This window comes from Schistocerca nitens, chromosome 8, assembly GCF_023898315.1.
Source record: "Schistocerca nitens isolate TAMUIC-IGC-003100 chromosome 8, iqSchNite1.1, whole genome shotgun sequence".
Classification (NCBI taxonomy): Eukaryota; Metazoa; Arthropoda; class Insecta; order Orthoptera; family Acrididae; genus Schistocerca; species Schistocerca nitens.
In genome coordinates, this window is record NC_064621.1 from 396,347,108 (window position 1) to 396,371,031 (window position 23,924).

A 23,924-nucleotide genomic window follows, 5' to 3' on the forward strand; every position below is an offset into this window, starting at 1 on the left:
AGTTTAAAGAGTTGCTTCCTGCTTGCTGAGTATGTGGCAAGAGCCACACAGCAATACCACAGAGGCTGCCTCCGCACAGGCAAATCACTCACCTGGTGCCTTCTCAGTTCCGAGCAGTCACCCCAAGATAACGCTTGCCTACACTCTGCTTCCATATCACATCCATCAGCATATCGTATTTGTCCACCGATAGTGTTTGCTAGCTGCCAGAGAGAGTACTTTCAACACGGACACACTGCTTCAGTCTAACTCTGCCACCAATTACAAAAGAAGACGCGCTGCCAACTTTCTCCCAGTACCTGCTGACCAGCAGTTCCTGCAGTTCAGCTTTCCCTTCAGTGCCAGCATTTCCTGCAGTTGCACTACGGAGCACATTTTCACAAGTTCCGTTCAGAGGATACGTTTCTGAATTAGTAGTCACCATTTACAGAGTAATAAAACAGTCTGCTACAACTGTCTGCGTGGTACTTCCAGTCATAATGACAATATCATCTGCCGAGATACAGAAAAGTGATTTATATTTCTCTGCATTATGTATAGGACATCAAGTGCCATACATCAAAAGTACAATTTTATATCTTGACTATTAATAAAAGTTAATGATAATTTTCTATTATGTTGCCACATTACTGTTCTTGTGATGTGCTGTCAAGCAAGTGTTAAGCCGATTTTAAATAGTATGCATTCTGTCACATATTGACGATGTAATGACTTGCACATTCTTAATCTTAAAGCTACTGGAAGCCATCGAGTGCATTCCAATATCGGAAATCAGAGACACAGTGCGTAGAACAGGCAAAAGTGATAGCGTTTAGGTTACCAGAGGTCAACAGTCATGCTAGAGCCCTGCTAATTGCAGACGCTCTGGGCAGCTGCCCTAGGGGAGAAGTAGCACTTCAGAGAATTAACTGGTAACTCCACTCACCACTTGGACACTGTTGTAAGGCATCACAGTACAAAATAGTCTCTAAAAGGCAGGTTTTAGCAGATGCTGCCAGCTTGATACTAGCCCCTGAGAACCATAATGTCAGTGGGTTTACACTGGTCAGAGTGCTACATCAGTGGTTCCACTCATGAAAGGCCTCTGAACAGGGCCCAGTGATGTAAAACATTGTTGTTGCTGGCCGTAAGAGGAAGAGCAGTGACACTTAGCTTTCAGCTGAACGCTGTTGGTACCAAACATGGAAGTTTTTAAGCCCACCTACCCAGTAAGAGAAGGGGAGGACTCTCATTGTGGTTGGCCCTGGAGGTGCAGAGCCACTCATCTAATTGGCTGAAAACTGTAAAGTGCCAGTGGAATGATGGACTGACTATAGGAAAGGAGAAATAGTGACCTGCCACAACCCTTTAAAAACTTATGTTTTTGTATTCAGACAGAGTTTTCAGTCAGATCATTGGGATGCCAACACCATGTCACTCATTGCTAGCCTTTGGTAGGCTCCGACAAGTGTGTTTCTCTCACTTGGAGTCCTGCTCTCAAGTTCGTACCTAAAATGCAGCTAGTGTTTACTGCTTCTATTAGCACTCATCTCAAAGGCTGAGTTTTAAAATCCACGCCGCCATAGGTGCCTTGTGACAGTGCTTGGAGCTACTGCAAACAATCAACCTGTTTTCACTGAAAGTTTATCTTTCTCCATTTTCTCCCAAACACTCGGAAATTGCCGACTGTAACTGCTTGTCTTCCTTCTGTCCTGTGTTAGGACATGACAGTACTGCCACCTTAGTTTCATTCCGTTAAAACATCCCATCACTGCATTAATTTGCAATGTCCAGATAAGGATAAAGATATTGGGAGAACAATTTCAGATGTTGCTTCGTTCTAAAAAAACTTGGAACTGCAGAAAAAAATCTCATCCAAGGTGAATACAAATACTTGTCTGTTTGAAAAAAGGTTGGCGAGCAAAAGGCTCTTCATTCTCTCCTTACATCTGCAAACAATAAGTGTAAATTCTTTCTGATTTGGGAAGCTAGTTCAACAAACACTTCCACGGTATCAAAAGCATTTCAGTTGTTGCACAGTTTGCCAGATCCCTTTTATAGAAACTGAAACTGAAGAGCTCTGTACTTGTGTCATGGAGCATTGTAATTTTCAAGAAAAGAAGGCTGCAATGGAGCTGAAACTGATTGATTTTCAAAATTATTTATCCTTGAAATCACTCTCTTCCAGGTCTGAAAATATTTTGCCTCTGGTTGATAAAGAAAAATAGTCTTATTTTGGTCCAGGTTGTTCTCAAACTGAAGGCAGCATTCATCTCAATATATCTGTGTGGAGTTTCTTTTTCCAGTACGTGTTAAATTTTTAAAAACCAAGCACAGAAAGAGACTGACTGGTGAACTCTTGGACAACAACTTATTCAAACGATAGCCACTAACTACTCTCCTAACATTAAAAAACTTGTTGATGACAATAAGAGTATTATAATATATTAAAATAATGGAATAGATGATAATAAAATGTTGAAATGCGTGGCTTTTTAAAATGTATTGAATTAATGAGATTAATTTTTCGGCATGAATGACAAGCACAATAAGCTGAGCTATGCCTGGAAATAAGTTCGTATTAGTTCATATTATTTTGCAGGGCGAAGTAGTTTCTTTCTCCGCTGTAGATTTGTGCTTACCATTCTTTATAATGCTACATTTGGTCACCGTGCGCACCTTTGAAGTCTTGACCGTGTTCTCATTAAGCTTATCGGATCTTTGTCATTTTCCAAAGTACACAGGTGGGCTTCAGTTCTTGTAATTATCGTACTATTTGAAATAACAACTCACACGACCTTTCTGTTAATAAAACGATACTGTATTTTTCCAAACGGTGCACATAAGAAATACATACTCCTCACTTATTCATAGCGACCCATTCCTCCTACCCGTGCAAGAAAAAATCCTCTGTTTTGTAACAACTGAAAGTCAAAAATACATGACAGTAGGCATAGGCTCTATGATCGGCTACCGCTTCATCTTCTCTCTTTGCCTTTAAAGAAGATGAAAACATAAAGGAAATGCAAAAGGTTTATCACAGTATCATCTTTCTCACTAAAATTAATAAGCCTGATAAGAAATTCTGTTCTTACATTTATAATTTAGTATCTAGTTAGATTTCAGTTTCTTTCTTACGTTCCTTCCAATTTCTATTTCTTATATGTATGTAGTTTAATTGGAATTCATTTCATATATACTAGGAATGTAAGTCCGTAGATGATACACAAATGTAAGATTTTTTTTAAAGTTGTTATTTCTGTCACATTTGCTTTTGGTAGCACACAGTAGGATTTAAAAACATTAGAGTAGCTCAGAAGCTTTATAAATTTGGCGACCACTGCTGTAGAAGATTACATTTTCCCACTGCAGATAAGAGTGGTATAGTGTGTGGGTTGCCTCCTAGATTAAGTTAGAACAGAGATTAGACAATGACGTAGTGTACACAGCAGCACTCCAGCTGCTGCCTACACCTGTCTGGCAGCGGCTTTTATCACAATCAAATACCAAACAAGATCAAATGAGGGAAACAATTTGTGCAGTCGCAAATTGCTGTACAATAGTGGGTGGCAATGGCACAAACAACATACTAAAAGTCCTGACCAGTGGGGTGTGAGTGTGGGGGTGAGAAGGCATTTAAAGACATTGTTTTTTATGTTTTCCTTGAATAACTCAAAAACCATAGTTTCTAGTGAAAATTTTCCCAATACAAAATTAAACTACATTAAATTTCCTACAAAAATGGTCCTATTTATTATTTCTGTAGGTTTCATAGTGTCTGGGTGAACAGAGGATCGAAAATAACATATTATTATGAGGGCATGCTCAAAAGTAATGCCTCCAAATTTTTTATTCAGTTCTTAATATCAGCTGAGGTATTACATGTCATGCATATTACTTGACTGTCTTTCTCCCTTCGCTGATGCAAGTTGCAGCCCTCTGCCACCAGAGGGCTCTGAATCGCAATGTTTAATACAGAAGCGTGTAAATTATGTCAGCACATGAGGAACATTGTGCTGTAATTGAGCTTATAACCACAGAAAAAGTACCTCCAATTAAAATCCATAGAAGAATGGAAGCTGCATATGGTAATGTGTGATGCTGGGTTGTCTGTGCTCACTATTTTGACCCCAAAAACAAGAGAGCACCAATGGAGTTCTGGCACAGAGAATCAGCAATGCCAGGACAGTTCAAGACCATGGCATCAGCAGGCAAGTCATGTTCATGGTGCCCTGGGGTGTTCAAGGTGTGGTGCATTTGGAAATCATGCCTAAAGGCACCACCATAAACTGTGAAAAGTACTGTGAGACCCACAGAAAACTGAAAGCATGAAATTCTTGTGTTCACCCACACATGGAGCACCCTCTCCCTCAGTATGATAATGCCAGACCACATAAGAGTGCTGCAATGCCTGCTACAATCTTACACAATGGGTTCACTGTCATCGATCGTCCTCCATACAGTTCCAACTTGGTCCCATCCAATTTTCACCTGTTTCCACAACTTAAAGAACACTTTCAAGGACTTCCCTTTTATAATGATGAATCAATGCAAGCAGAGATGAGGTTGCAACTCTGTTAACAAAGTCAAACATTCTACAATGATAGCATCAACAAACTGATCTCTCATTGGGGGGAAATGTGTTCATCACTAGGGTGATTATGTTGAGAATAAAATAAGTAGACATGAAGAATAAAACTGTAGAATATTAACAATTTTTTTTTATTTAAGAGCTTCACATAAAAATATAGATATATATTGCTTTTCAGCATACCCTCATAATAATTGTGTTTTAATGGTATAAAATTCATGCTTGTGTTGATAAAGTGGGTAAAGAACATTAATTAAATGTATCATTACTAAGTACAGTAGAAATCTTTTAAAGCATAAATTGTGTTCTGTAGATGTGACAGGGTGGTGGGTGGAAGGCAGTTGTTTGAGAGAAGGCAGGTTGCAGCATTGTGGTCATACACTTCCCTTCTCATAGGTCTGTAAAGTGGAGAACCAGCAGGTAAGTCCTTAGTGGAGAACCAGCAGGTAAGTCCTCACCTCTATATCCCACTACATCACAAGAACCAACTACAGGACATTCTACAAAGTTATACCACCTCTTCCACAGCCCCCTTTATGCATCACTGGCAACACAGTGTGCAAACAGGCACAGGGTGTTTATTTTCTGCAGAGTGCATTAACACTAGATGGGATACAGATTGGAACTACTAATAATATTAACAAAATAAATGCATGTGGACAGAATCTACATAAATCTTTTCACAACATTGCACACTGATAGAGCGGAAATTGATTCTCAGTCATCCTGTACAGCAGTTGTATCAGGCAACTTTCCTCGCCAAAATCAGGTAGTAATGCTGAAATAACTACGGTAATCTTGAGATGCAAGGAGAGCAAAGCAGATACTTCCCACTTACCATTCCAATTGATGACCTTTTTGTCCAGAAGTTGATCACCAAGATGGGTCCTACTACAGCTGAAAATGTCACATGCACCTTGTCCTCAGATCGATCACAACCGGTCATTGCTTACCACAACATACAGTCACTACTACAACCCACCATCTCAACCAAAGCAACTTTGAGCGAGGGCGTATAGTGGGCATGCGGGAGGCCGGGTGGATGTACCGCCGAATTGCTCAACACGTGGGGCGTGAGGTCTCCACAGTACATCGATGTTGATGTTGTCGCCAGTGGTCGGCGGAAGGTGCACGTGCCCGTCGACCTGGGACCGGACCGCAGCGACGCACGGATGCACGCCAAGACCGTAGGATCCTACGCAGTGCCGTAGGGGACCGCACCGCCACTTCCCAGCAAATTCGGGACACTGTTGCTCCTGGGGTATCGGCGAGGACCATTCGCAACCGTCTCCATGAAGCTGGGCTACGGTCCCGCACACCGTTAGGCCGTCTTCCGCTCACGCCCCAATATCGTGCAGCCCGCCTCCAGTGGTGTCGCGACAGGCGTGAATGGAGGGACGAATGGAGACGTGTCGTCTTCAGCGATGAGAGTCGCTTCTGCCTTGGTGCCAATGATGGTCGTATGCGTGTTTGGCGCCGTGCAGGTGAGCGCCACAATCAGGACTGCATACGACCGAGGCACACAGGGCCAACACCCGGCATCATGGTGTGGGGAGCGATCTCCTACACTGGCCGTACACCACTGGTGATCGTCGAGGGGACACTGAATAGTGCACGGTACATCCAAACCGTCATCGAACCCATCGTTCTACCATTCCTAGACCGGCAAGGGAACTTGCTGTTCCAACAGGACAATGCACGTCCGCATGTATCCCGTGCCACCCAACGTGCTCTAGAAGGTGTAAGTCAACTACCCTGGCCAGCAAGATCTCCGGATCTGTCCCCCATTGAGCATGTTTGGGACTGGATGAAGCGTCGTCTCACGCGGTCTGCACGTCCAGCACGAACGCTGGTCCAACTGAGGCGCCAGGTGGAAATGGCATGGCAAGCCGTTCCACAGGACTACATCCAGCATCTCTACGATCGTCTCCATGGGAGAATAGCAGCCTGCATTGCTGCGAAAGGTGGATATACACTGTACTAGAGCCGACATTGTGCATGCTCTGTTGCCTGTGTCTATGTGCCTGTGGTTCTGTCAGTGTGATCATGTGATGTATCTGACCCCAGGAATGTGTCAATAAAGTTTCCCCTTCCTGGGACAATGAATTCACGGTGTTCTTATTTCAATTTCCAGGAGTGTATAAGTATGCCTTCCCTTATGTTCTGCAGCACTCCAGAATCAGGCCACTGTCACATCTGAATGCCCCAAAAACCTGGAGATTGGATGATTCCACCAGCCAGCCAATTGAGGACCCTTATGAGGCCCATTTCAAACTCTAACAGTTTGCTGCATACTCATGTGAGACAACATCTCCAGGTCCTTCACAGTGATCACTCAACATCTGACACTGGTCGCTCCCCTTATATACCATACCAGACCTAAAAAAATTTATGAACAACACTAATGTGCTCCAGTGACTGTTCTACCTATAACAGAGAATTGCAACTCTAATCACCTATATACACACTGTGGCATGTTTAGGTATGAATTTGCACTGACATCCAACATGTCTTCTGGGTCCTTCACTTTTGTTCCCAGGCAGTGCAGAATTATTCTTGTGCAGGTAGTAACGGATACTTTTCCCTCCTTTTTAAGACAGCAAAATTATAAAATCTATGATAGGTCAGAAAAAGCCTGTAATGATATTTACCTCATTAAAAACATCATATTAGTGATACTTTTTCATATATTCTTATTTTTTATGAGGAAGTAGGTGCACAAAATGTAAGCAAGAGTGAAATGTCTACTACATTTTTATAATCACAAATTATTTTCGAACTTATTAAATGAAACAGAACAATTTCGTACTTTGATATTCTGATATGTGATGTATGAAACTAGAATTATTGAGGAATGACATAACAACATAGTATTTTAATGCAAATAATTTTTTGTGGAAGATATTACAGTAATATACACTTAATTTGGAATCTGACTGTCATCAATCACATTATCACTTGTGGTCTATGTTTGCCAAGGGATGGGATTAACATACCCATCAAACTGATAAAATTCTGAAACAAAAAATAGTTAACAGTTGATCAATCAACATTCAAATATGTGAATTTCTGTAGCAGCTAAAAATTTTTTTTTCTGTTCTTACATACCTGCAAGATTTATAGCAGGATGTGGTTTCCCAGTGTTCCTCTGATTCTTATTTTTCAACTCTGCAATAAATAGTGAGAACTGACTCAATTTTTGGTTATCCACACTTTGAATCAGCATAATAACAAAATAATATACCACACACTGTCTTCAGGACATAACGGAACAAAGGTATGTGTCAATAAATTCACAATAGATTTTAACCATACAGTTACTATTAGAACCTCATAATATACCATAGATCTCGCAAACAAAACTTACCTACTGAGAAGGCAATACATGATCTCATGAACTACATTCCAGTAGAACTAAACAGTTAAAAATACCCTGTTGACATTTTGTATGATCTTGCCAGGCCTTTCTGTAGATTATTAAGGTCTGCTAGGGAAACTAAAATGGTATGTCATTAAAGTTCTTCCCTTGCATGGATGGCGTCTTATGTAAACAACAGAAAACAGAGGGTCACACTAGCAAATGATAGGATATGATTTCATTCAGAGTTCAGAAACATGAAATATGGTTTGCAACAAGGATTGGTGTTTGGCCCACTCCTGTTCTTGGTCTAAATACACAATTCACCTGGGACACTGGAAGATTCTTTAAAAACTGTAATGTTTGTTGGTGAGAAGTACATTGACAAAGGACATTCATACCAAAACAGCCAAGAGAGTAGTGGAAAAATATTACAGCTTATTCATACCTAACATTTAACCCTTAATTTTACAAAACCACATACTTTGCAACTTGAGACAACTCAAAAGAACTAACCAGAAGTAGAGGTCAATGGGCATACATGAGAAGAGGCTCCATGTGTGAAGTTCCTCGACATCCAGGTGGATAATAAACTGATGTGACATCATCAATATGGACAAGTTAACCGTAAAGCTCAGTTCTGTCTGCTCTACACTCAGATACCTCTCTCGTTGTGTTGAACTGCAGCTGGTATTGCGATCATACCTAACATGCTTTCACTCATTACTGCCTGATGGCATAATCTTCTGGGGAATTTCATCTGAGGTGGAAAAAGTGCTTTTCCTACACAAGTGTGCAACAAGAATATTGTGTATATAACCAGACATCTTGCAGAAGCCTCTTCAGGGATCTAGGGATTCTTATACTCACACGCCAATCCATCTACCACCTAAGACTGAATTTAGCATTTCAAAACCATGATATTAGAGGTATAAATGATATGTGTATAGACTATTCATCGCTCTCTAAGGTTCAGAATGGAGTTTTACATGCTGGAGCAAAAATCTATAACAGGTTGCCAGTGGGTAAAGGCAGGAAATTTAAAATCCCCAAACATTTGTAAAAAAGTACGAGGATATTTTATTAGCCATTCCTAGAATTTATCAGGATAATTGGGCTGAAGAATGTAAATTCAGCTAACTTTAGTACTTGTATTAGATAGGCTCTCACTTCACCAGTATATAGACAGCTAATGGTGGTCTGCACAAAGTTAAACAAATGTTTTGTTTCAAGTATCAGATAAAAACTGCAGCTGAGTAGTACAGGAGGAGAAGCAGGTGCTTTGTCCATAGTAGCTGTTTTCCTCCTAACATTCAATTACTTATATAAAGTAGATTCACATAATTATCAGGAAACTATATTGGCACTAGCTGTAACTGTTATCAGCATCCTTTACAGCATTATTGGCATACTTCACAGCTGTTAACACATAGCATGACTCATTCCACATCTCTGAAACTCTCCTTTATTATGGGATTTACAGAACATAATGTGTAAGGGAGAGAGTGAGAAAGAGAGTGAGTACGCCTCAGAAAAAGGATTTTCTGAATGGTGGGTGTAGTGCCAACTGAGCAAAATCTAATAGGTATATTTTAACTTTTAACTTGTGGTGCACTACTGCTATTAGAAAGATTTTGAAAAATGAAGAAAACTACATGACAGTTGCTTAATCCATAATCTTTTATTGAGTACATGACCAATTTTGGAACAGTTACAATTCCATCATATGGCGGAAACTGCAATAGTAAAAATATTCTGTTACATGTGAAAGGGAGGGGATCCTCAAGTCTGAAATACCAAATAATAGAGAGAGCAGAACTTTAGTTACAAATAAAATCATTTAATTATTGAGGTCATCTTTACCCCGATGGTGTCATGGAACCAAAGGAATGGACCTAAAACAATTAAAAAAAAACAGACATCATGCCTGGACACCAGAAGTTACCCAAATAATGAGACATGTAAAATAACAATAAAAATGGGGGGAGGGGGGAGAGATAAATCACATATTGCATGGAATTACTTACAAAAATTCCAGAACAGCAGATCCCCTGTGCTGCATGACCGGAACACAAACAGGAAAAATATATAATAGTAAATACTAGGCATGAGTGCAGAAGCTGCACACAACGCAAGTGCAGGCACTGTACGAAACAGACATGAGAGTCATGAATTGTTTATAGTGGAAAAGCAGGAAGTAACAGCAGAAAGGGGATGGAACCATCAGAACATCAAGAGAGAAGAGAATGTGTACGTGTAAACAACCCAGGAAAAAAATTACATTATGTGGACACCTTAATCTAACTGGATAATGTCATAATTAACTAAAATATTTTTGTGATACAAATCTGTTTATTCATATTGGATCAAGACAATGAGAATGAAGACTTCTTAAGATTCCAATGTCTTCCAGAACATTCAGTATCCAATCTTTCTCTGCAGTGTGTAAGACAGTTATCACTAATGTGCTGCAGCTGATGCTTGTTGTCAATCAAATGCATTGTCAGAGCTGACCTGAAATTGGTCAGGTCTTTACATAAAAATTCCTGGCTGTTTGGCCAATGTATCTACTCTTACACAACTGGCTTTTATCACTGTCAATACGATACACTCTGGGATAGGAGAATGCATCCTTATGGAAGACTTCACAGTTCCTTGATATACTGCCCAAATCTTTTAGTATGAAAAGTGCCAGAACTATGTTGGCTGATATCCATTTCTTTCCATTCCTCTCTGATATGTATCCATGATATGGAATTTTATAAAACTTTTAACTTTGCTCCTGCATTTTAATTATTTTAAATTTGGTGACCAAAGTCTGTACAGGAAGACAGTGGACAGTGTATCACTTCAGAAGAGAACCTGAAATGAAAATGTGACAATTGTACTTACAGAGAACTAGGAAAATCATCCACTATATCAGAAACAACTGGGACAGTACCTTGTATAAATTATGATAAAAAGAGCAATAATCTTATAAATTGCTCCAAAAACAATAATTGACTGTAAAAACCCATTCATAAATAACTTAGTACTGAAAGGGACCATCAAGAAGATACAATGATTGATGCAGTGATTGATGCAGTGTGATAAATTTGTTAATAGTCTAAGGCAAGAACCCAATTAGTATAATCAAAAAGGTTTTTGTATTTGGTAGAAGCATTTCACAATTGTTACAGGAATCCTCAGATGAGATCAAGTCACTGATACAATTAAACCAAATCGTGAACTAAGTGATATTACAAAGGATACAGGAGCCTTGGGGATGCATCTTGTTAAACAAGACCATACGATAAGTGGTGCTTGGAATAGTTCAGGCTACAACTGCAGCTACAATGTTGAGAAAGATGTCTGTAACTCTGATGAGAAAAGAGAACACTGAAGTGAGGATAGTTTCACTCTTCCAACATTTAGCCATGGATGAAAGATTTGGTGAAACATGTCAACAAGGTGTTTAGCAGAGTGCTGAAGAAGTCAGGCCAGTCACAAATGGAAATGGTTGATGCAATATCACTAAACCAGCATCATCACACATGCCATGGCTTGCATTTCATTATAGCAGGGAGAAAACGTATTACAGAGATCACCAGCAACAGCATTAGATAGAATCAAGACAGCATCTACCCATCCCAAAAATTTCCAACATTCACCACAGATATTTCTTATGATAGAAGAAAGATGGAGTTCAAGCTGTTAATAATCTGACAGATACCAAAGTAGAAGTAAAGAATCTGATAATCACCACTGTTTGAAAATATTCCATCAGTCTACAAGGGGTCTGTTAAGCAAAAAGAAAGAGCTGCTGCTTTCATTTCAAGATGCTATTCAGATTTAGATGAAAAAGTTTTTTATGTACTTTCCTTAACAGAGCATCATCTAGAAGCTGCAGAAACTGAGCTGATAAACTTCAAAAGTTGCAAAATTATATCTAACTATAATGGAACCAACTTAAGAAAAGGAGGTGTTGCTATTTTTATTCACAACACTCTTAGGTCAGAGGCTCTAGATTTTAGATATCACTGTATTGAACATTTTGAATGCTATGCACTCAAAGTAGAACTAAAACAGTCCATCACGTAAGGGCAAATCAAATGTAAACCAGAATTTCTTTGTATAAGTTTATTTAATTTTCAGAAAAGTTCATATAAACGAACTTATTGTTCTGTACAGTCTCATGAATGAGAAACAATTTTTTCCTAGTGAATAGGCAGTTTCTTGATCCCATTTTCATAAAATGAATGCTACTGCGAAGCAGCCAGTTGTGCAGTGACACTTTAACAGCACCACCATTGTCAAATCTGTCCCCCCTCCAACTGCTTCTGTCACAGAGTGATGTACTTCTCGCAAGTGAGAGCCTGTTTATTTTCTCTTAGGACAATGTATCTTTGACTTGTTATATTGTATGTTCTGTGACTATGTAATAAAGTGTTGTTAGACTGCTAATCGCGGGTCTACTGTGATTCACGACATAAGAATTTGGTGCCGAAACCCGGGATAGACTTTGCCCGAGACAATTCCACGATTGTCGTAGTGAACCGAATTCTGGACGCACGTCACGCGGCAATACTACGACGGGGTTACTGCAGCGATTTGTTACACCACGCAACAAGCTCTTCGACGACAACCACCATCATACACAGCTAAGTTCAATTGAATTATCACGCAACATGTTTTGTAGTGCCATTTGTAAAGGCAACTGATTACATTATTGCCGCTGTGTACTGCTATTGTAGCTGTTCGATTAGCGCTTTAACGAATTATCAGATCCTACGCTACGCCTGTAGATTGTTTATGAGTAGTGCTGCCATCTAGCGACCATCAATTGAACTACTTCGACTAGCGATCCAAAGATAACGCCTTACTAGGACCAGCTGATCGCTAGCCGACACTGCTTTAAACTTTCGAGTAATCGGACGGAATGGACGTGCCAGACCACAAACCAGAAGCGCAATTACACTCTCTAAAGAGAAAACGTATGAGAGAAAAAGCAAACATTACGCGACTCGTGGCGGAGGTTGCAAGGTTGCCCGACACATCGGAAATCGCGGATTATGGTTCAAATGGCTCTGAGCACTATGGGACTTAACATCTATGGTCATCAGTCCCCTAGAACTTAGAACTACTTAAACCTAACTAACCTAAGGACAGCACACAACACCCAGCCATCACGAGGCAGAGAAAATCCCTGACCCCGCCGGGAATCGAACCCGGGAACCCGGGCGTGGGAAGCGAGAACGCTACCGCACGACCACGAGATGCGGGCAATCGCGGATTATAAATATTACAATGACAGATTGGGAAGCGTTCTGGACCGCCTCGTTAAATTAGATGAGGATATTCACGAGTTGTTAGACGATGGCGAATACGAAGAAGATGTTCCTAAATGCGAAGATTATATAGACACCGCGAAACTCACAATTTCCCGATTGTCTCACGAAATAGAGAAACCGTTTGCGAAATCGGTAGCAGACATAAAGATTCCCGACAATCCGCCGGCACAATCTGTAACAATGAGTGTTCCCACAGCTTCAGTAAAACTTCCGCCGATCAAACTTGAGCCTTTTTCAGGCGATATTGAGACACGGGCGCGATTCTGGGAGCAGTTTGAGCAGTCGGTTGACAAAGATCCGATGGTAACTACAATCAATAAACACATTTTTCTTCGCGGCTGTCTCTCAGGAGAACCAAAGCATTTAGTGGACGGTATTGCGGTGACGGCCGAGACGTACGCAGAAACGAAGAGCATTCTCCGAGCGCGTTATGGCAACAAGGATCGAATTATTCAAGCCCACTTAGATTATCTCGAAGCCATAAAACCAATTAAGCTGTCCACCACAGAGGAACTTAATTCAACATTCATTGAATGCCAGCGACGTATTCAAGCTCTCCGGGCACTTGGGGAAAACGTGAACGGATACGGTCGAGTCCTCGCGCCGAAAATTTTACGCGCTTTTCCGGATGATATATGCCGCCGCTGGATAATTCACGCCAAGCGTACGGGAATATCCGAAGGGGACATTTTGCAACTGATGGAGTTTCTGAACGAGGAAGTCGACGGGGCGCTTACCACGCAGAAGATACGCGGTGAATTTTCAAGCACTTCTAGTAACCTTCCCACGGCGTCCACACTTCACGTACACGCGAAATCTAAAAGATCGACTCCGAAGGATACCAGCGTAAAGGAACCATTCTGCGTCTTTTGTGAATCTGACGGTCATTGGGCGCAAGACTGTAAGAAGATCGTACGCGTTAATGATCGAATAGATAAATTGAAACTAGCAAACAGATGCTTTCTTTGTCTTCAACGTGGCCACAAAGTGTCAAATTGCAAAAAGAAAGAAAAGGCTCGGTGTGTTAACTGTAAAAGACTGCATCATAAGTCCATTTGTGAGGAACGAAAGGATATTAGGGGTCCTGCGGGTCAGACAAACGTTACTTCCGTTGGAAAGGTATCTGTCGCTCCCCACGGATACACGTACCTTCAGACAGCCCAACTATGCGTCTCAGGACCTACAGGATTGAGCAGGACAACGCGATGTCTACTGGACGCAGGTAGTCAGTCCAGCTTCATAGCAAAATCGCTGATTGATGATCTGAAACTGCAAACGGTAGACCGACAAGAACTAACAGTTTGTTCCTTTGAATCAAACCCTACACGCCCACGCCACCGCAGGCTTGTTCAGTTTAGTATGAAGGGGCTTTGGCAGAATTCTTCAGTGCCACTTACTGCCTTCGAAAGTACTCACGTTATTTCTCACCAGCCTTCGGTTCCACAACATATAAAGAGTTTACCAGATGCCCGTAAGATTACGCTAGCAGATCCGAAAACCGATTCAACAGAAGATCTTCCCGTGGAGATTCTTGTAGGAGGCGATTTTTATTGGAAGATAGTGAAGCACAATTCGCCCATACGCATCTCTGAAACCTTAGTGTTAGTTCCTTCTCTGTTTGGCTGGATACTTAGTGGTAACAAGTCACAAGCCTGTGTGCATGCAACCGTGGTAAATTTTGCTCAGACTGACCGATTTCCTCTGCACTCTGACAATGATTTCAGACGCTTTTGGGACTTGGAAACTATAGGGATTACTGCCGATCAGGATCTACCTGTGAACAACAAGGATACGAGACTTCTTGAAGAGTTTAGAGCATCTTTCTCTATAAGGGATCATCGAGCAGTCGTTACACTTCCCAAAATGCAACATAAAGTGCTTTCGAGTAACAGACCTATCGCGGAAAAACGATTCAAGCACCTCAGGGAAAGATTTCAACGTCAAGAGACATTTAAGCAAATGTATTTCGATCTTATGCTAGACTACATTACGAAGGGGCAAGTAGAGGTCGCTTCCACCCCACTCTCAGGAAAGGAGCTATTTTATCTCCCTCATCATGCAGTGAGGAAGGAGAAATACGGAACCACTAAGTGGAGAATAGTCTTTGACGCCTCATCTCACGAAAACAATGCACCTTCTCTGAATGAGGTATTAGAAGTAGGACCGAACCTATTACCAGAGATTCTGGAAATTTTACTGCGTTTCAGATTATATTCTACGGCTATCGTCGCGGACATCACACAAGCTTTCCTTCAATTAACCTTGAACGAAAAGGACAAAGACTTGACCAGATTTTGCTGGTTCAAGATTAGCCAGCATCAAACAGGAAATCTTCAAACGACGGACGAACTAACAGAATACCGTTTTAACAGACTCCCATTCGGCCTGACCTGCAGCCCATTTTTACTTTCTGCAACACTAAGAGAACTTGCCGACAAGTGTGTGACAGCATTTCCCACCGTAGCGCCACTTATAAACAAGACTGCATACATGGACGATTTTGTGATCTCAGTAGAACGTGATAATTTGGTGATAACTATATACTATGAACTTGTAACCCTAATGAAATTGATCAGTCTCCCCTTATCAAAATGGGCTACCAACTGTGAACAACTCCACACTATCTGGAGGGCAGAAGGGCGAGAACTCCACACCCAGACTCAAGTTTTAGGTGTAGACTGGAACACCGCAGGTGACTACTTCTGTATCGATCCTAGCGAAATCATCAGAAGGTCGTCAGAAGAGCCAGCCACCAAACGACTCCTTTTACAATGTACGGCTAAATTCTATGACCCACTCGGACTGTTTTCCCCAGTTTCTCTTGTTGGGAAATTGCTATTCCAGGACACATGGTGCCGAGGAATTGGCTGGGATGAACTTATGCCCTGGGACTTAGTGGCACGATGGCGCACTTGGATATCTAGCTTACCTTCATTGTCACATATACGTGTCCCTAGATGGATAGCTACAGCTCATGGAAGAGACTCTCAGCTGCGCGTATTCTGTGACGCCTCGGAAAAGGCATATGGAGCGGCTTTGTACATTCGTACTGTCTTAGATGATGACGTCGTAACCCATTTAGTCTGTAGCAAGAACAGACTTGCTCCTATTAAGAAGGTGACATTGCCTCGACTCGAACTTTTAGCAGCAGTAGTTGGGACCAGACTATTGTGTTACTTGTGCCGCGCAACAGACTTTAAAATTGCCCGTGCGATACTGTGGACGGATTCTACAATAACACTAAGTTGGATTCGCTGTGATCCTAACAGATGGAAGACCTTCGTTTGTAATCGTGTAACTGAGGTACAAACACACACGACTCCCACGCAATGGAAACACTGCCCAGGACCAGACAATCCTGCTGACCACCTCTCACGTGGACTCCTCGGCTACCAAATGAATTCTTTGGACATTTGGTGGCATGGGCCGCCTTGGCTTACACGCCCCCCTGAATGCTGGCCAAACAACGATACTCCAACGATGGTACGACTTCCTCCCGAAGAAAAGAGGAAGAAAACACAGAGCCAAGTTTTGTCGATATCTACGCCAACCAGCCTTTTGAACTTACTTAAATTCAGCTCATACTGGAAGCTCATTCGTATCACAGCATGGACTCTCCGTTTCCTACACAACATTCGTCAGAAGAATAAATCTTCAGGAGAACTTACAGCCACCGAATTATCAGCTGCCAAAATGTATTGGATTCGAGTGGGCCAGAGAGATTCCTTCCCCAACGAATTACATGCACTTCGGAATAACTTACCACTGCCAAGAGAGTCAAAAATCGCACGATACAATCCTTTCCTAGAAGATGGACTGATGCGTCTAGGAGGTCGACTGCAGTGCACTAGCCTAAATAGGGAACAAAAACATCCTGTACTCCTTGACGGTTCCCACCACTTCACACAATTGGTTATTCGAGAGACACACATCCGCCTTCATCACTTTGGTGTTTGTTCTGTACTATCCGAACTGCGAACCGAATTTTGGATCCTTAGAGCTCGTCAGGCCATCGAAAGAATCCTATACTCATGCCTCGCATGCAAGATCTTGAAGAATCCACGAGGGCAACAGATCGAAGCACCGCTGCCACCTGAACGAGTTTCACCTGCCAAACCATTTGGTGTAACCGGAATAGACTTTGCTGGCCCACTATTCATCAAAGTGGGGAAGGAAACGCACAAGTCATATATCACTCTTTTCACATGTGCTACCACACGAGCTGTACACCTCGAACTCTGTACAGACTTGTCAACGGACAAGTTTCTTATGGCACTTCAGCGATTCGCCGGAAGACGCGGACTACCCCACACGATATATACAGATAACGCGAAAACATTCCACGCCACGAATATGGAACTAGCCCAACTTTGGAAGGCATTAACCACCACAAAATCTTATTAGTTCCTCGCCTACCACGGTATTACTTGGAAATTCATTGTCTCCCGTGCGGCTTGGTGGGGAGGATGGTGGGAAAGAATGGTGGGCACTATAAAGCGTTGCCTACGGAAGGAACTGGGACTCGCAAAGTTCACTGAGGAACAACTGAACACCACCTTGATCAGTATTGAAGCCGCGGAGAACTCCAGGCCCATCACACCAGGAGATGATTGTGATGCACTCACACCATCCCATTTTCTGGCGGGAGAAAAACTTACGACTATTCCGACGGGACCAGAGCCTTCAGCGAGCACGAATTTAACAAAGGAATTCCGACTGAGACAGCAACTCTGTGACAGTTTTTGGAACCGTTGGGTTAAAGAATACCTATTGGAGCTCCGGAACTACCATGAAGTTAAACACCCATCGGGACGAGTCATCCCCTTTCGCCCTGGCGACATCGTGCTGATCCAAGAGGACCTTCGTCTGCGACATATGTGGAAGAAGGCCAGGATAGAAAAGGTGCTACCAGGAAGAGACGGCAGGGTAAGGACGATAATACTCCGGACACCAGAAGGTCTCATCATTAGTCGTCCTGTGCAGCTGGCCGTACCTTTGGAGGTCGACCAGGGTGGGGAGGATGTCACAGAGTGATGTACTTTTCGCATTTGAGAGACTGTTTGTTTACTCTTAGGACAATGTATCTTTGACTTGTTATATTGTATGTTCTGTGACTATGTAATAAAGACTGCTAATCGCGGCTCTACTGTGATTCACGACAGCTTCCCTTAGGGGTCGAAACAAATCAGGATAGCAGGGCTACATGCCTGGCCTACAGGAAGGATATTCTAGTGTGGTTCAAAACAATCCCTATATCTTTTGTCACATTCAGACAGCTGTGCAGAGTCAAGCATGATCACATCCAATATTAGAAATGTGTACCTTTCTGATAACATGCACACTTTGTTTGGTCTAAAAGTTGTCAGTAGTATGCAAAATTCAATTCACAGAACAATGTTCATGCAGAAAATCAAAGAGAAGAACTCCTGTAAATCCTAAAAAGACTGTTGCAAGAACCTTCCCCTTCAAGAGATTATTTTTGTCTTTCATGGGTGCAGATTCATCCTTTCTTACATCACTTCATGCTGCTTTCTTTCTGTTCTGGGATGTAATGGTGCACCCACATTTCATCACAGTCACAGTCTATGGCTATAAATGTTCTCCTTCAGTTTGGTAGCGTGCCACCACACACCTGCACTCCTTGAGATAATGAAATTTGTGCTCTGCAGTGAGAAGACAAGACATCCACCTTGTGAACACTTGGTAAAATCCAACATTGTCAGTAATGATCACCTGAGCATTTCCATGGTTTATACCAATTTCAGTAACTGCTATTTAGTAAGAATCTTCAATAAGCTGCTAACAAAGTAAATATTGTCCTCAGTCATGCTGGTCATCAGACAACATCTGTGAGCTGCATTCACAACTGTTTCTTATTTCTGAAAAAAACTTTTTGTGGCATATATACTCTTGAATTTTCCTCAGAGTGTTGTCACTGAAGTGTGCCGCAAGTCATTTCAAAATTTTGAATGGTTTTATACCCTCTTTTGTGAGAGACTTGACTAAAATTCATTGCACAACATATGATGGTACCTCTTGCTCTGCCACTGTGATTCTGACTAAAGAAATGGTATGATGTTCTAGCTGTGGTCAACAATCACTGGAAATGAAAGCAGCAATGAGCAGAAATAATGCTGCTCTCTTTCACAAAAAGGCATGTAAAACAAAACTTCCAGTTTATATTTGCTTGATCCTCACAATTATAACAATATTCAGTGTACCAGTAGGAAATATACTATGTTCCTTGCTTATTGTGTATGGAAATTTTAACATTGACTTTCTACCAAACAGCAGCAGTCATAGACAATTAAAAATATTGATGTATTACTTTCATTTACACCCAGTGATCACATTCCCAGCAAGAGTAGATGACTGCAGCAGGATTGCTATTCACAATGTTTTCTGTACCCTACATATCATAATGATGTAAAAATACAGGCTGTAGTAAATGACAAATCTGATCATAATGGTCTAATGGCAACACTAAAACTCATCAACAGGAAAAGAGTTACTGAACAAATACAAGTTAGGAATATTGGCATAATAAACACTGAATTCACCCGCATGTTTAGGAATAGTCTACAACAGTAACTATGGAAAGAGATCTACCATGAAGACACAATGGATAAGAAATTTAATTCATTTTAAACCTATTTCTTAAATACTTTGAAGCGAGCTTCCCCCAAAGACAAATTAAAATTACATGAAATGTAAGTAGACAGAAAGAGTGGATAGCAGCAGTAATTAGAATATCATGTGCCAGAAAAGGGAACTTGAAGGGTAAACTGGCTGGGGTAATAGCAGGAAATTTAAGGGGGAAGGCACTGCCATGAATGGTAAAATACCAGTGGTTACAGGTGTTGGAGCAGCACCTTTTTTTTAGGATAGGTAAGACAGAAAGATGTCAAGTTCTATGAGAGGTCAGGATTGAAACAAATCTTCAGTTCAGGAAAGAAATTAAACAGCACAATTCTAGCACATTGGATCACCAATCACAGCTGTCAATTATAAATTTTCACCAACCACCAGAAATTTTATCTCCACCAAGTTGTATCTCAGTCCTAGGTAATTGCATTGATGAATTAAAGTCACCCAACCCAGCTGACATAATCTGCCTCTCTGAACAACATGTGATCACTGGTATAGGAACTAGGCCTAAGCACAATGAGAAACTCAGATAGGAGAGTACCGCAAATGTTAGAATAAGGAAAGGTTCTCATAAAAGTATAATTAAAAATAATGTAAATATATTTCATCAAAATATTGGGAGTTTAAAGAATAAAATAGATGAGCTTCTGGTTTGTTTAGAAGATTTAGAAGCTGAGGATGAAATAGATATACTATGCCTGTCTGAGCATCACATTGTTACTGATATGGATAAGGTAAATGCAAGTGGATATAAGCTCTCTGCACATGTAATGAGAGAAAATATGGAGAAAGGAGGAGTTGCCATATATGTCAAAAGTTATCATTGTGCAAAAAGTATAGAAACAAAAAAGTTTTGTGTAGAGAAACATATAGAAGCACGTGCCTGTGAGCTTAAATTAAATAAAGGCACATATATAATTGTAGCTGTATATAGGTCCCCATCGGGAAATTTTCATCTATTTCTGAAAAATTTGGACTCCTTGTTGTACTGTCTGTCAGACAGGGGGAAGCAAATTATTATTTGTGGGGACTTCAAGGTTGATTCTCTGAAAGAGGGTAATAGGAAAAATGACCTTGAAGTATTACTCGGTTCTTTCAATTTGACACCCATTATTGATTTTCCTACTCGGGTGGTAAAGGATAGCAGCTCACTGATAGATAAGTTCTTTATAGACCAAGATAAGTTTAACCAGACAAATGCTCAGCCTGTTGAGAATGGTCTTTCTGATAATGGTTACAATATATGACATAGCTCCATTCAGCAGTACTAAACAGTTTTCCAAAGTAGTACGTTCAGTCAACGATTTAAAAATTACAAATTTCAATGAAAGCCTACAGCAGTTAGACTGGGATGAGGTGTACCGTGAACCTGATGCCAATTTAAAATATAATTTATTTCATGACACTTTTGTAAATGCATTTGAAAACTGCTTCCCCAAGAAAATAGTTAAATATACTCATAAGAAATCATGAAACAAACCATGGCTTACTAAGGGTATAAAAATATCTTGTAACCGGAAAAAGGAAATGTATCTGACAGCAAGAAAGAGTAGTGACCCAGAAACTATCAAATATTATAAAACTACTGTGCTATATTAAGAAAAGTTATTAAAAAATCCAGAAGTATGTGTATCATGTCTGAAATCAGCAACTCTGATAATAGAATTAAAACAATTTGGAATATTATTAAAAGAGAAACAGGTCAAAGAAGCGCACAGGAAGACAGTATTGCCATCAAATGGAATGAAAACTATAGAAACAAAAAGTCAGAAGTTGAAAATATTTTTAATAATCATTTTCTAAATGTTGTGGATATAGTAGGATCCAGGTGTTCATTAGAAGATGCTAGGCTGTTAATGGAAGAGGCCATACCTATGCAATTTGATACAATTGAAATCTCACCCACTTCTCCCTCTGAAATTAGGAAAATAATAAACTTGCTTAAAAGCAAAAACTCACATGGAATTGATGGCATTTCCAGCAAAATACTAAAAGCTTGTTCTCAACAGATAAGTAAGACTCTCAGCCACCTGTGTAATAGCTCTCTGGAGCAGGGCATTTTCCCTGATAGACTGAAATATGCTATTGTTGTACCTTTGCATAAAAAAGGGGATAGATCTGATGTCAACAATTACCGTCCAATCTCCCTTCTAACAGCTTTATCCAAAATTTTTGAGAAAGTAATATATTCAAGAGTAGCTTCACATATCTGTAAAAATGAAATACTAACAAAATGTGAGTTTGGTTTCCAGAAAGGTTTTTCGACAGAAAATGCCATATATGCTTTCACCAATCAAATTTTGAATGATCTGAATAACCGAACACCACCCATTGGGTTTTTTCGTGATCTCTCAAAGGCTTTTGATTGTGTAAATCATGAAATTCTGCTAGACAAGCTCAAGTATTGTGGCATGAGTGGGACAGTGCACAAATGGTTTAATTCGTACCTAATTGGAAGAGTGCAGAAAGTTGAAATAAGCAGTTCTCAAAATATGCAAAGATCAGCACATTCCTCAAACTGGGGAACTATCAAGAATGGGGTTCCACAAGGGTCGGTCTTGGGTCCTTTGTTGTTCTTAATATACAGGGTGTTTCAAAAATGACCGGTATATTTGAAACGGCAATAAAAACTAAACGAGCAGCGATAGAAATACACCGTTTGTTGCAATATGCTTGGGACAACTGTACATTTTCAGGCGGACAAACTTTCGAAATTACAGTAGTTACAATTTTCAACAACAGATGGCGCTGCAAGTGATGTGAAAGATATAGAAGACAACGCAGTCTGTGGGTGCGCCATTCTGTACGTCGTCTTTCTGCTGTAAGCGTGTGCTATTCACAACGTGCAAGTGTGCTGTAGACAACATGGTTTATTCCTTAGAACAGAGGATTTTTCTGGTGTTGGAATTCCACTGCCTAGAACACAGTGTTGTTGCAACAAGACGAAGTTTTCAACGGAGGTTTAATGTAACCAAAGGACCGAAAAGTGATACAATAAAGGATGTTTGAAAAATTTCAACGGACTGGGAACGTGACGGATGAGCGTGCTGGAAAGGTAGGGCGACCGCGTACGGCAACCACAGAGGGCAACGCGCAGCTAGTGCAGCAGGTGATCCAACAGTGGCCTCGGGTTTCCGTTCGCCGTGTTGCAGCTGCAGTCCAAATGACGCCAACGTCCACGTATCGTCTCATGCGCCAGAGTTTACACCTCTATCCATACAAAATTCAAACGCGGCAACCCCTCAGCGCCGCTACCATTGCTGCACGAGAGACATTCGCTAACGATATAGTGCACAGGATTGATGACGGCGATATGCATGTGGGCAGCATTTGGTTTACTGACGAAGCTTATTTTTACCTGGACGGCTTTGTCAATAAACAGAACTGGTGCATATGGGGAACCGAAAAGCCCCATGTTGCAGTCCCATCGTCCCTGCATCCTCAAAAAGTACTGGTCTGGGCCGCCATGTCTTCCAAAGGAATCATTGGCCCATTTTTCAGATCCGAAACGATTACTGCATCACACTATCTGGACATTCTTCGTGAATTTGTGGCGGTACAAACTGCCTTAGATGACACTGCAAACACCTCGTGGTTTATGCAAGATGGTGCCCGGCCACATCGCACGGCCGATGTCTTTAATTTCCTGAATGAATATTTCGATGATCGTGTGATTGCTTTGGGCTATCCGAAACATACAGGAGGTGGCGTGGATTGGCCTCCCTATTCGCCAGACATGAACCCCTGTGACTTCTTTCTGTGGGGACACTTGAAAGACCAGGTGTACCGCCAGAATCCAGAAACAATTGAACAGCTGAAGCAGTACATCTCATCTGCATGTGAAGCCATTCCGCCAGACACGTTGTCAAAGGTTTCGGGTAATTTCATTCAGAGACTACGCCGTATTATTGCTACGCATGGTGGATATGTGGAAAAAATCGTACTATAGAGTTTCCCAGACCGCAGCACCATCTGTTGTTGAAAATTGTAACTACTGTAATTTCGAAAGTTTGTCTGC

The 23,924-nt window shown here is 41.1% G+C and overlaps 1 protein-coding gene across 1 annotated transcript in view; it reads right to left on the reverse strand.

Moving 5' to 3' along the window:
- Positions 1 to 7,351: 7,351 nt before the first annotated feature.
- Positions 7,352 to 23,924, reverse strand: part of LOC126199584 (uncharacterized) — a 168,680-nt gene continuing 152,107 nt past the window's right edge. Inside the window, exons 5-6 of the mRNA XM_049936509.1 lie at positions 7,679 to 7,738; positions 7,352 to 7,585 (exon numbers count right to left, since the gene is read on the reverse strand). Coding sequence (XP_049792466.1) covers positions 7,536 to 7,585; positions 7,679 to 7,738 — 110 coding nt within the window. The 3' untranslated portion in view covers positions 7,352 to 7,535. The remainder of the gene's footprint in view (positions 7,586 to 7,678; positions 7,739 to 23,924) is intronic.